The 14046-nt window shown below is 41.0% G+C and overlaps 1 gene segment (V, D, J or C); it reads right to left on the minus strand.

Moving 5' to 3' along the window:
- Positions 1-12099: 12099 nt before the first annotated feature.
- LOC102209337 (Ig heavy chain V-II region WAH-like) lies at positions 12100-12549 on the minus strand. The segment is given in 2 exon segments: positions 12100-12401; positions 12485-12549. Coding segments are annotated over 2 exon segments (345 nt in total).
- Positions 12550-14046: the final 1497 nt, after the last annotated feature.

Here is a 14046-nt window from a genome sequence, read left to right on the forward strand (position 1 = left end):
TTTTCAAAGATTGCACCTAAAGGGAGCAAATACAATGAGAAGAGAATAGGGCCTAAAACTCTTAAAACTCTAAATATATAAATCAAGTATGACTTTTGCATTGACTCCTCCTCAACAACAAACACAAAGTGAAAATCTGAAAAAAACAATAGAGAGGTCCAAACTCAAACTCCAAAGTATTCAAAAAAAGTAGCACAAGGTTTGTGTTTGTGTGCATTATATGTATGGACCCAGTCACTGTCATTCTTTATTTCTACTGCAGCATTTGCAAGTGCGTGTCTATTTCAAACTTTGCAGTGATATCAGGTTGCGCAACAACCGCACCCAGAAAACTGTAGGTTTGATGTCTACTGTGTAACAGTGAGAGACTTCACAGGTTTGGCAGAAAAAGGAAGGTTGCTTTTATGAGTAAAGAATATGAAACAAATTAATTAAGACTTTAAAATTTTAACAAATTCAACTGAGTCACTCTTGAAAACATGTGAGCATACCTCCTATGAGGGTAGTGGAATTAAGGAAGAACAATAGCGCTTAACAATCCAGCAAAGAGTGGAATGGAGCGCTGGTACACACACACACACACACACACACACTGTGCCCCCAATTGCTGTAAGGATTTGTGAAAGAAAGTATAAAGCATCATTAAGATTAGCATTCACCCCTCTGAAAAGGGTGAAGGGGAAAAAATCATTGGATGTGACCAAACTAAACCCTTTATGTGCAACTCATACTGTATGATTTAGATTTGTTTCCTGTTCAAGCACTGAGGGGTTCTTTTTCAACTCTACTGATGTTTCTTTTCTGTGAGTCTCTGGAAAAGTAATGTTGAAAGTTGAAAGCAGTGTTTGACTTTCATGGGTTTTTGTACAGCATTACTTCCTCTTGTGTCACTGTGAGTCTCGAGCACAATAATAAACGGCAGAATCCTCAGTCGTCAAGCTGTTCATCTGCAGATACACCTGCTTTCTGCTGTTGTCTCTGGAGATGGTAAATCTCCCTTGGACTGACTGAGAGTAGTAGATGTAGGTACTGCTATCACTGATAGCAGATATCCATTCCAGTCCTTTTCCAGCAGCCTGTCTGATCCAAGCGTTCCAGTAACCGCTACTGAACCCTGAGTACGTACAGGTCAGTCTGTGGGAGTCTCCAGGCCTTTTAACCACTGATTCAGATTCAGTCAGTGTTTGACCTTCAGTACCTACAAACAAACAGCTCATTAGATACAATGACGCAGAAATTTTATGTGTTTCATTAGTAAAATTAAATCTATAATCCTTACCAGCCCAGTTCATTAAAAGAATGAGAAAAGTGAACCAAATATAAACTCTGAACATTATGAAAGCCATTTATCTCTGATCAGTCTACAGTGGGTACATCAATGATTTACTCTCCGTCTTCAACTCTCTAACACTTAAGTAAAGGTAAACTAGAACAGTTTTGCATCAGCTCCTCCCTCAAATACAGAACTTGGGTTAGAGTAAGCCACCACAGACAGCAGCATCTGGTCCTGCGGCATCTCTGCACTGGTCCAGTCAACCCGCTGTCTGCATCGTAAACACCTTCTTTAATCTTCGATAAGCCAGGGCCGAGCTAGCTCAGATCAGCAAGAACCCTGTTATCATGGTTTCGAATAGGTATAAATCTTCTATGTCCTCAATTGACAGTCCCGCCAGGCACATTACACACCACTGCTGCATTATGTATCCGACAGGAAACGTCCCTCCAGGACAATCGTGCTCTCCTGAACCCAGACTTCCCAGACTTAAGCATAAACACAGTTTCTGTGTTTGTGATTAATGTTCATTTAAAAATAAAGTATGAACAAAGTAAATAAAAATGAATTCTGTTTAGCATACACATAAATCTTTCTATTAGTCTGTTTCCAAAGAGATTTATGCAAATAGCATTTTGGCTGAGTTTTTGAAACAAATTTCTTGAAAGAGGATGGTTTTTTACCATACGTAAATATTCAGTTAAATATTTACGAAAGGATAGTGAGGTTTCTGCTAGATGCCACTTAACATCTGTTTCGTTTATCAAGCTTAATATTACAAAAATAGATTTTACTCCAGCAGACAAACTGTTGGAGTCATCTCTGGAGATGATGGACCTACCCTGGATGAACTTGGACTAACAGAAATCTGTAGTGCCAGTGTGTATCAGTTCATATTGTAGCTGCTGAATCCAGAGCATGTACAGGTTCATTCTGGATGTTCTCCAGGCCATTGCCCCAGGCCAGCAATTGTGTTCAGGTAAAACAGTCTTATTCCCTATAGTTACGCAATTTATTTTTTAAAATTCTGTTATGTTTTTCTTTTATGATAAAATCCTACTTGATACTCATTTAGAAAAGTACATTATTTTGAAGAATTTGTTTTTGGAAACCAGAAAATAAGAAACTGAAAACTCCGACATACTTTCTTTCATGTGTGTCTGTTTGTTTGTCTAAATGCTGATCTATTCCTACTTTAGGGTTTTGCCAAGTTTTTGTAAAGCATCAGAGTTTCTGTGTTTATGATTATGGTTCATTTGACTGTGAGGATGAACAAAGTACATCAAAATAAAATCTGCTTAACATACAAGTATAAATTAAACTATCCATTTTTTGTTCTTTATATCAGTCGGTAAATTACATTTAACTGCAGGTAATTTGTGTAAATATCATTTTAATGTACAGAGTTTCTTCCTCTTGTGTCACTGTGACTCTCGAGCACAATAATAAATGGCTGAATCCTCAGTTGTCAAGGTGCTCATCTGCAGATACACCTGCTTTCTGCTGTTGTCTCTGGAGTAAACCGGCCTCTGACTGACTGAGAGTAGTAGGTGCTACTTCCAGTATCGTAGATCCAAGCAATCCACTCCAGTCCTTTTCCAGCAGCCTGTCTGATCCAAGCTGCATCAATATCATAGCCAAACCCTGAGTATGTACAGGTCAGTCTGTGGGAGTCTCCAGGCCTTTTAACCACTGACTCAGACTCAGTCAGTGTTTGACCCTCAGAAATGTTAACCACTCATTAGTCATCACATTTCTTCATATCATTTAATTTGTTCAGCAAAATGTATGTCCTTACCAGTAAAGAAACAAAACAGGAAAATCAGGAAAATAACTAAATGAACAGGTTTGGTCATTGTTAAAGTCAGTTGTCTTTGCCCAGTCTGCTGTGTCTATATGAGGTTGGATCCCTGACTTAGGCTTGAACACTTATAAAGTTGGTTACAGGAGTTTTGCATTGACTCCTCCTCCTCAGCAAAAAATATTGCTCTTTGACAAAGTAAAAAACTAAAAAATGATAATAAACATTTTGCCAATTTTTGATTATTTTTTAATATATTGTTTGCAATTTTTAAGCAAATTAGAATTTTCAAATATTATAACTGACCACTTTTTCAAGACAATCATTTGCACATTATTTTCAGAACTTTATGTCTTATACTACTAGTAGTGCTGGCCGCTGGGCTCTTTATGTACTCTTTTTGGCACAGATTTCCTTTATTTATCTTTATTTCTATTGAACACACAAATGCGCAGTATTTGACAACACCACAGGTGTAAGTGTGCCTCCTTAGTGCCTGTGATCTCAGCACAGTGACACAAAGCAACTTTAGAAAATGTTTTATATACTCAAGTATGTTTCATTGTCTCAGTGTATTAATCACTTAAAACAGCACAAGTTTCTATAAACTTACAATATATTAGAATATATTATATATTAGAAGAAAAACATTTTGTACATTAATCTTAAAAAACAATGAAAAACAGATGAAGGTACATGGGATTCTATATTGTCGAACAATTGATTATACATTAGGGAAGCCAGGTGGAAATTTATTCAATACAAAATTCTTAACAGATACTATTATACTCCTTCAAGGCTGTATAGAATGGGGATTGGTAGAGATGACTTGTGTTGGAAATGCCAACAAGCCAAAGGTACTCTGATACATGCCCTCTGGGAATGCCCACTGGTTTTTCCAGTTTGGAACACTGTACTGAATTATTTGCAGGGGTGGACACTTTTTAACCTACCCAGATCACCTAAATTATGTTTACTAGGAGACAAAGGAGAGGTGCCGCAATTAAGTAAACACCAGTTTAGAGTGTTAAGTACTGCATTGGTAACATGTGCCCGTGTCATTTTGGAACACTGGAAGGACTCACATATTCCAACGCTTAAAATGTGGAAAGACAGAATGATTGCGAAAAGATGCTGGGAAAAATACATCATGTGACGGAAGCTGCGCTGGAACAGTGGGACAATTTTTGCACCTACATGTCTACCTGACTTGGACATTTGAGCTTAATACTGTCATGACCCTGTGCCTTCTCGGCTGACTCTGTATGGCTACAAGTGTTTTTGTTGTGCTGCATCTCTCTCTCTCTCCCCTGCACTGCGCTCTACCGGGGCGGAGTCATGACGGCTCCAGCCCCTGGCTCGGACACCTGCAAGCAATCATCTCACTCACTTCTTAAGGCGGCTGCTGAGAGTGCTTCCTCGCTGGATTATTGTGTAACACTCGTCAGTGTCATCACCTATCTGAGCCTTTTTCTGAGTTTCTGTCGTGCTACTACTTACCTGCCTTTCCTCTCTGTGCCAGGATTCTCGCCAGCCTGAGGACCGCCGTTGGTGAGCTAAAGCAGGAGTCCGAGCTACCTGAGCTTCAGTGGATTTTGTACATAGCCCTCTTCTTCCCGTGCCTGTGCTTCCCGGAGACCCCCTTCCTGTGCCCCCTCACCTGTATATATTCGCACCTGGTGTCTGTGTGTGTAAATAAAAACGTGAACTTTAGTGACGGTCTGACTCCGAGTCCCTCCTGAGCCTGACAGAATAATCCAGCCATCGCTATGGACTCAGCAGACCCAGCCGCGGCAGCGACAGCCCCCATGTCTCTGGAGGAGCTTCTGCACCGACACGAACAAATGCTAGTACGGCTCAGCGGAGACGTGGCGTCTCTAACTCAGGCCTTCGCCCAACGGATTCCACTGGCCGACGATCAGCCTCCTGCGGCTCCTCCCCAGGTAAAACACGCTCCTGCCGTCACTGCAGCAGCCACAGCTACTCAGGCGGCTAGCGCGGTAGCTTCAGTTGCCTCCGCGGTTTCGCTGGATAAGCTTCTACCCTCACCTGAGGCTTTTTCTGCGGAGATGGGAAAATGTGCGGGATTTTTGTTGCAGTGTTCCATGCAGTTTCAATTACTGCCTCATGTTTTTGTTTCTGACGGGGTTAAGATCGCTTACGTCACCCAGCTCCTACGTGATCGAGCCCTGGCCTGGGCGCAGGCCCAGCTACAGGCTTGCCCCGGAATGTCTTATGATGACTTCCTGTCTCGCTTCAAGTCGGTGTTTGATAAAGGCTCTAGTACGGAGGCTGCTGGCTATCGTTTGATTAATCTGAAGCAAGGTAGGCGAAGCATGGCTGACTTTTCTGTTGATTTCTGGACTCTAGCTGCACAGACCAAATGGGGACCTGAGGCCCTGAAGACCACTCTGTTAAATAATATCCGCGAGGAGCTCAAGGATGAGATAATGATGCGGGAGCTTCCTGCTTCTCTAAATGCTTTAATGTCCCTGTGTATTCAGGTGGATGATCGCCTGCGGGCGCGCCAGAGCTCACGAAGACAGCAGTTTCGCGAGCCCCTGGCTTCTCGGGAGCCCCAACCCGACGCACGGGAGGCTAGAGCTTTTGGAACTGAGGAGGAGGTACCCATGCAGCTGGGACGTTCTCGACTCACCCCTGCGGAGCGACAACGCCGGTTTTCCGCGGGTGAGTGTTTGTATTGCGGTCGCAAGGGGCATTATATCTCTGCCTGCCCGGCGCTGGCAAAAGGAGGCGCCCGCCAGTAATTGAGAGGGTACTGGTGGGCGACCTGTCCAGCAACACGCCTCTTCCCCATCTCTTGCTGCCTGCTAAACTCACCCTCCGGTCGTTGTCCCATTCCCTCTCTGTGTTAATTGACTCTGGTGCAGAACAGAATTTCATTGAGTCTCCAAGTCTTTCAATTAGTCTCCAAGCTCAGCATTGGCACACGACCATTGCCTCATCCTCTCCGCGTGTCCGCCCTGTCTGGTCACCGGTTGCCTGACATAACGCGCGTCACCCTACCTGTCACACTCACTCTCTCCGGTAACCACGTTGAGAACGTTTGTTTCTGTGTGTTTAAGGCTCCAGTAACCCCGCTTGTACTAGGTTATCCATGGCTTTCACAACACAACCCACACATCGACTGGAGGAAGGAGCAAGTTATGGGGTGGGGTGTGGGCTGCCACATGACCTGCCTTCGGGCCGCCACGCCATCTGCTCCCTCTCCCCCCCCCCGGGAAGCCTTCAAAGTCACCAGAGCTGTCTTCGGTTCCTTCCGTCTATCATGACCTCGCAGCAGTTTTTAGTAAGGATGAGGCGGGCTCGCTTCCACCACACCGGCCCTATGACTGTGCCATTGATCTTCTCCCTGGGGCGCCTCTCCCCTCTGGCCGCCTCTACAGCCTCACACAGCCCGAAAGGGAAACCATGGAGAGATACGTCAACGACTCTCTGGCTGCTGGGTTAATTCGCCCGTCATCCTCCCCCGTGGGGGCAGGTTTCTTCTTTGTTGCAAAGAAAGACAAGACGCTCCAGCCATGTATTGATTACCGCGGCCTCAACAAGATCACAGTAAAGAACAAGTACCCTCTTCCCCTCCTTAATTCTGCTTTCGAACTACTCCAGGGGGCCACGGTGTTCAGCAAACTGGACCTGCGAAACGCTTACCACCTGGTGAGGATCCGGGAGGGAGATGAGTGGAAGACCGCTTTCAACACTCATATCGGACACTATGAGTATCTCGTCATGCCCTTTGGCTTAACCAATGCGCCCGCGGTCTTCCAGGCCCTTGTTAACGATGTTCTGAGGGATTTTATTAATCGATGTGCTTTTGTGTACCTTGATGATATTCTCATTTTCTCTAAGTCCCAGGCGGAGCACGAGAGTCACGTGAGGCAGGTCCTGCAGCGCCTCCTGGAGAACCGGTTGTTCGAGCCTGACAAATACAACATATGTTAACACCTCACTTGTTTTGTTTTGTTTCGTTGTGGTTTTTTTTTTTAAATTTATTTATTTTTAGTTATTTATTTTGTTTGTTCGTTTTTGTTTGTTTGCTTCTTGCTTTTGATTGTTGCATCTCTGTATTTGCTCTTATAAAATGCAAAATCTAATAAATACTTGAATTATAAAAAATAAAAAAAATGAAAAACAAAAAACAATTTGACTTTTGATAGGTTATAGCTCTTTTTGTTACTGTCCAAAAACACTTTCACAAAAAAAGCTTTAGTCACTTATTTAATTAATCTTCCAGTCTTTTTCTTCACATTTTTTGTTTACACACAGAACAATTTGAGAAAAAGAACAGACATTCACTTGTTTGTGCTTAAATTTGATATCACTTTGATTTTAAATAATGTTTAAACAAATTATTTTTAAAACACAAATACTGCAAGGCTAGTGGACAGTATTTTCGTTTTTAAAGGGAAATTTCAAAACTTTTTCATGAAGATACACAATTCAACTATTGTCACGGCTGCTCATAAGTACTTTTTTTTCTGAAAATGTTGTGTTCACTAGTTAATACAGAATAGCATTGTATGCGACATTTGTATTACCACTTAACATTAGAGTACATTGAGGAAAATTTCATCTTGCATTTCTAAATAAAATGCCACCTTTTTTGATATAATTCAGTATTTCTTGTGTTGTTGGCAAGTAGAGGAAGTAGTTCTTGTATGACTCTCCTGTTACTGTGTCTCATTGTGTCTCTTCGGGCACAGTTATAAACTGCTGTGTCCTCAGTCTTCAGATTTTTCATCTGTAGATAGACTTTACTGCTGGAGTCAACTCTGGAAATAGTAAATCGACCCTGGACTGACTGGGAGTAAAAGAAATGAGAACTGCCTGTGTGTACAAAAGCGATCGACTCCAGTCATTTTCCAGGAGCCTGTCTGACCCAGTTCATACGGTAGCTGGTGAATGTGAATCCAGAGCCTGTACAGGTCAGTCTGTGGGATTCTCCAGGCCTTTTAATTACTGGTTCAGAGTCTGCTAGAGCCTGGCCATCAGCACCTGTTAATACAAGCAAGATAACATCATGTGAAATATGTCAGTAACACAAAGATAAATGCTATTAAATCAAGATCAGTAAGACTCCTCACCTGCCCAGCACATAGTTAAAAGCAGCAGCCCTGTCCTGCAGTCCATCCTGTTCAACTGTAAACTCAGTGTTCAAGCAGGCACATAAGTAGAGGTGAGATGGAAATGTTTTACACTGATTCCTCCTAAAAATACTGTTTTTGTGTCTTTGTTTGTTTTTAGTTATTCATGTTGTGGAATATACATTTGTTTATATGTTGACAAAATCGAGACCTGTAACAAAATGTGAAACATCAACCATTCCGTTAATGTGCATCAGTGTGTCTGAGTGTGTGTGTGTGACTGTGATTGTGTGTATTAATAATATAATAATACTTGATTGTTTGTGTTAGTTGTGAATGAAAAATGTGGCACTTAAATGTTTTGTTGGTTTATCTACCACAGGCATTTATCACAGAAAAAAAATAACAATAAACAATTATTACACATTCCTGCAAAAAATAATGTCTGATATCGTTTTAAATCATTAACTATTTTTAAGGATGAGGATCACACTTGAATTCCTAGTTTGTACAAAATGTGAGGTTTTGTTAATATGATTTTTCAACACACAAGGCAGAGCTTGTTAAAAAAATGGTCATGTCAAATGATGAACTAATTAGGTTACAAATTATTAAAAAAAGTCCACTAAAGAAGAAGTGATGATGACATAAATTAAATACTAAACTCAGGATATTTGAGATAAAGTCTTTTATATCTTTATATCCTGAGGTGATGCTTTTTATAAATACATGTTCAGAAGTTAGGATCACAGCTGTTACTGTGAAACTGCTGAGCTGCAAGTTTTTGTACAGCCTCTCAGTACACTTTGAACACTGTGTGTTTTGCACAGTAATACACTGCAGAGTCCTCTGGCTTTAGGTTTGACAGTCTCAGGTAGGTCATGCTGTTGCTGTTATCTCTGGTGACTTCTATACGTCCTTGCAGACTGCTTGAATAGTCAGTTCTACTTGCATCGCTATAAACACGACCCATCCATTCAAGTCCTTTTCCTGCAGGTTGCCTAATCCAGTGCATACTGCAGCAACTAAATGTAAAGCCAGATCCCCTACAGGAGAGACTCAGAGTCTCCCCGGGTCTTTTCACTACTGGACTTGAAGGAATGGATTCCATACTCTGACCTGTAACACCTAGAGAGAAATATTACAGAAGGTGTCATCACTCAGTCTTGTCCAATAAAATAAACAAGCAAGAAACAAGATCACTCACAGGGCAGAGAAAGGGCAACAAGCAACAGAGTAAGTGTGTCCGTCATCCTGAGGCTGGGGATTTGGACTCTGATGATCAACAATTAGTGCAGGATAGAAGTACTCTACGCAAATGGAAATTTTGCATCAGAGTCATGGGGAGGGAGGGGCAATTATCACAGCCAGTTATAGTTTAACTAAATCCTACAATTTGTTTTGCTTTTTCTGTGTGCGCTGATTATAATGATAATTTTGTGTTGGTCTTAGACAGTGTACATGATTTAGGAATATTTTTTTTTTATTTCAAGCCAGTAAAGTTCACATACAGAGCTAACAGATCAACTGAAGATGCCATTGCTACAACGCTCCACACCACCCTCTCTCACCTGGAAGTGCAAGGCCGTTACGCCAGGCTGCTCTTTGTTGACTTTAGCTCTGCTTTCAATACGATACTCCTGGACAAACTAATAGTTAAACTGCTGGAAATCGGACTTCCTTCTACCACCTGCCGCTGGATCAGAGACTTCCTCTCAGACTGTGTTCAGAGAGTTAGAGTCAGCCCTCAGCCTTAACACCAGCTCTCCACAACGCTGTGTACTGAGTCCCCTACTGTACACTCTGTACACACATGACTGTGTTAGTACCCACCCAGACAACGCAGTCATCAAGTTTGCAGATGATACCACCGTGGTGGAGCTCATCTCAGGGGTAGATGAGACGGCGTACAGAGCTGAAGTTCAGAGGCTGTCAAATTGGTGTGTAGATAACAACCTGGATCTCAATACCACCAAGACAAAAGAACTGGTAGTTGACTTCAGAAGGAGGAAGTCCGAGCTGCAGCCTGTCAGCATCAACGGGGAGTGTGTGGAAAGGGTCTCCAGTTTCAAGTTTCTGGGTGTGCACATAGACACAGACCTCCAATGGAGCTTTAACACCTCTGCGGTTTTGAAGAAGGCCCAACAGCGTCTCCACTTTCTGAGAATCCTCAGAAAAATGGACCTCAAGAAGGAGCTGCTGACCGTCTTCTACCGCTGCTCTATTGAAAGTGTGCTGACATATTGCATCGGTGTGTGGTTCTCCAGCTGCACCACAGCACACAGAAAGGCACTCCAGAGGGTCATCAATATAGCCCAAAAAATCATTGGACATCCTCTTCCCTCCCTGAAGGACCTGTACAGCACTCGCTGTCTCAAGAGGGCACGCAGCATCCTACGGGACTGCACACACCCAGGACACCGGGTGTCCAAGCTGCTGCCGTCTGGCAGGAGGTTCAGGCTGCTGAGGTCCTGAACAAATAGACTCAAGGACAGCTTTTACAACAGGGCAATAGCCCTGATCAATGTAAATAGCTGACCGGACTGGATACCTCCCTGGACTTTTTTAGGGGGGAGGTAACAATGTTTAAAACAATAACAATAATAATATTTATATTTATAACAAGGTGCAATAATAATTAATGTGCAACAATAACAGTGTGCAATACACATACACTTATTCTTCTTTTTTATACTAAGTTAATATACTGTGTTGTGTTGTTTGTTGCGTTGTGATGTGTCATATCGTGTTGTGTTGTGTTATATGAAGTGCCGACGTAGGACAGTTTTCCAATTTCATTGTACTACTGTACTATGTATGACTGTGCAATGACAATAAAGAGTTATCTTATCTTATCTTATCTTATCGTATCTTATCTTATCTTATCTTATCTTATCTTATCTTATCTTATCTTATCTTATCTTATCTTATCTTATCTTGTAAGGCCATGTTACTCCTACATTTCTATCTTGTTCAAAGAGAAGATATAAAACAAAGTTCTAAGCTAATCGACCTTAGTGTTCTCCTTTTTTAAAGAGAATCGATAAAGAATCGGATCGTTAAACAGAATCGAAAATGGAATCGGAATCATGAAAATCTTATCAATACCCATCTCTAGTTCATACTGCTCGCACGACTCATCAAAACAGCTGTACTTTTATCAGTTAGATATCTAGAGCTCTCTCTTTCCTGTCCAGCATTTTTTATGTTTTCAGTCAAATTACTTCAAACTATTTTCAAATATGTATGAGAGACTATATACAATAACACACAGTCAACAGCAGCAGTGAAATTGATCTTCAATTTAAAGCAAATATAAACACGTGTTCTCAGAACAGGTTTAACTGCAACAAATCTTCTGCTGTTGCTCATCTGCTGAAAGGTTCAGATGTTCTTCTGCATATCTTGGTTGTATTGAGTGGTTATTTGAGTTACTGTTGATTTCGGCTCAAAGATGTCTGGAAATTTTCCTCTGACCTCTGACATCAGCGAGGCCTTTTCTCCTGCCACTCACTGAATATTTTCTCTTTTTCAGACCATTCATGGCAGGTCAGCAGTTTCTAAAACACCTAATAAAATGGCTGCTTAATGCACTTTATGTGATGTGATTGGACTATACAGTAGCTGTTGCTATAATTTTACATTATATCTGAGCATTGATTAATTATTGATTACCTTGAATAACAGAAGTAAAGACAAGGAGTCTTTAAGTTTTGTTCACCCAATTATTTTATTCAAGTGTTTGTTACTCATCATTTAAACCCACCATATTTAAACAGTTATGAGACCACAACAAGAGTAAGTTTCTTAGAAAAACATCTTAAATTCATTCATGGTCTTAGAGCTCCTCCTCTGGTGGCTTCATGCTACAGTTGTTCAGGCCCTGAGAGGTTTTTGTTCAGGGGTCTTAACAGTTTGTGTTACTGTGACCCTCTGGCACAGTAATACACAGCAGTGTCTTCAGGCTGCATGTTCTGACCATTTATAGTCACTGTCTTGCTTGATGTGTCTAAGTCAATGCTGAACTTGCTCTTTAGTGAATCTTTATAGTAAGAGCTCCCAGTATCTTTCATCCCAATCCACTCCAGTCCTTTCCCTGCAGGCTGTCTGATCCAAGCTGTCCAATAGCCAAGAGAATAAGAAACCTGACAGGTGATGGTCAGACGCTGACCTGGCTGCAGTATAACAGAGGGTGACTGTGTCAGCTGCTCGCAGTTTACACCTGTGGAAAAAACACATTGAATGCAGTCAAATTAAAAGTGTGTAGTGTTCATGCTGTCAGTGTTTGTGTTCAGTAAGACTCACAGGATCCAGCAGCCAGCAGCAGCAGCAGAGCTACAGAGAACATGTTGGTGCTGAAGGTGATCTCCCAGGAGCTTCTATTTTTCTTTTGCAACCTGCAGCATTATATCAAGTCTGTGGGGGAGCTTACTTTGCATACAGATAGACGCTGATACATGATTAGAGATACATTGATTGTTCAAGCACTAATAGAGACTGTGTTTTTAACATAAAAGATGAAAAACAAAAGCAATCTTAAAAAATAACTCTGAGGTTGAAGGGTTATTATTATTATTATTATTATTATTATTGTTATTATTCATCAAAACCTGAATTTTAAAAGGAGAATTACAACTTGCCCCGTGACAGATTATTGACCTCTTCAGGGTGAACTCTGCCTCTTTGCCTTTTGGCTGCTGGAATAAGAATGAGAAAAGCAAGCCAAATATAATTTCTGATCATTGTTTAAGCCATTTATCTCTGCCCAGTCTACAGTGCAGACATCAAGATTAGAGGAAGAGGAGAACTTCAGTGGTTACGACCTTGCTTGACTCTGTATGTTGAATCCATACAACAAGACAAAGTCTGATTTGATTGCTGATAAAATAGAAAGAAAAAAACACTTTTTGTCATTTAAAAAAATGTTATAACTTTTACTGTACATGTAAATGTTATGTTCTATATGTCTGTATATAAACAAGTACTTTGTACAACTTATTGGTTTATAGATTAAAGTCCAGTCCTTTTCCAGCAGGCTGTCTGATCCAAGCAGCATGAATATTGCCACCAAACCCTGAGGATGTACAGGTCAGTGTGTGGGAGTCTCCAGGCGTTTTAACCACTGATTCAGACTCTGTCAGTGTTTGACCCTCAGTACCTACAGACATATTAATAACTCACTGTTGTGATCACATTGTCATTAAGGAAAAATGTTTGTTTGTCCAACAGATTTATGTATCCTTACCAGCCAAGGTAGAAAACAAAATAAGAGAGACAACTAAACAGTTTGGTCTGATCATTGTAAAAGTCATTGTTGTTGTCCACTCTGCAGTCTGTGACTTTTACTCTGCAGATGAACATTTGAAGGCATTGTCCATATCAGTTTTGCATTGGCTCCTCCTACTCAACAAAAATACCTCTTTTTTCACAAAGTGAGAAGCAAAAGCTGGACAATGTATAAATCACATTTGTCAGTAAATCATATGTACTGTATGTGATTACAGTGCAGAATTTTCTAATGATTAAAATGAACAATTAACAAGACAGTAAGAATGAATTACAATATGTAGTTCTCCCTTTTTGCTTCCACCTACTTTTACAAAATTATTTTACTGACAGCAGATACATAAATTTATACTTCAGTTACTGTGCTTCATGGACATTTCAATCTTAGTTATTCTTTAGCAGAATCAGTTGCTATCTGTGAAGATGGTAAATGCTGAGAGTAATATTCATTTCAATCCGAGTAGCACTGCACTACCTTTCCAGCAGCATGTCTGATTCAAGGATTCCAGTAATGACTGTTAAACTCTCACTTTATATCCATCAGTCTCTGGGATTCTTCAGGCGTTTTGACCACTGATTCA

Source organism: Pundamilia nyererei, unplaced genomic scaffold (genome assembly GCF_000239375.1).
Source record: "Pundamilia nyererei isolate P.nyererei 1_Seehausen unplaced genomic scaffold, PunNye1.0 scaffold00321, whole genome shotgun sequence".
In the NCBI taxonomy this organism is placed as follows: Eukaryota; Metazoa; Chordata; class Actinopteri; order Cichliformes; family Cichlidae; genus Pundamilia; species Pundamilia nyererei.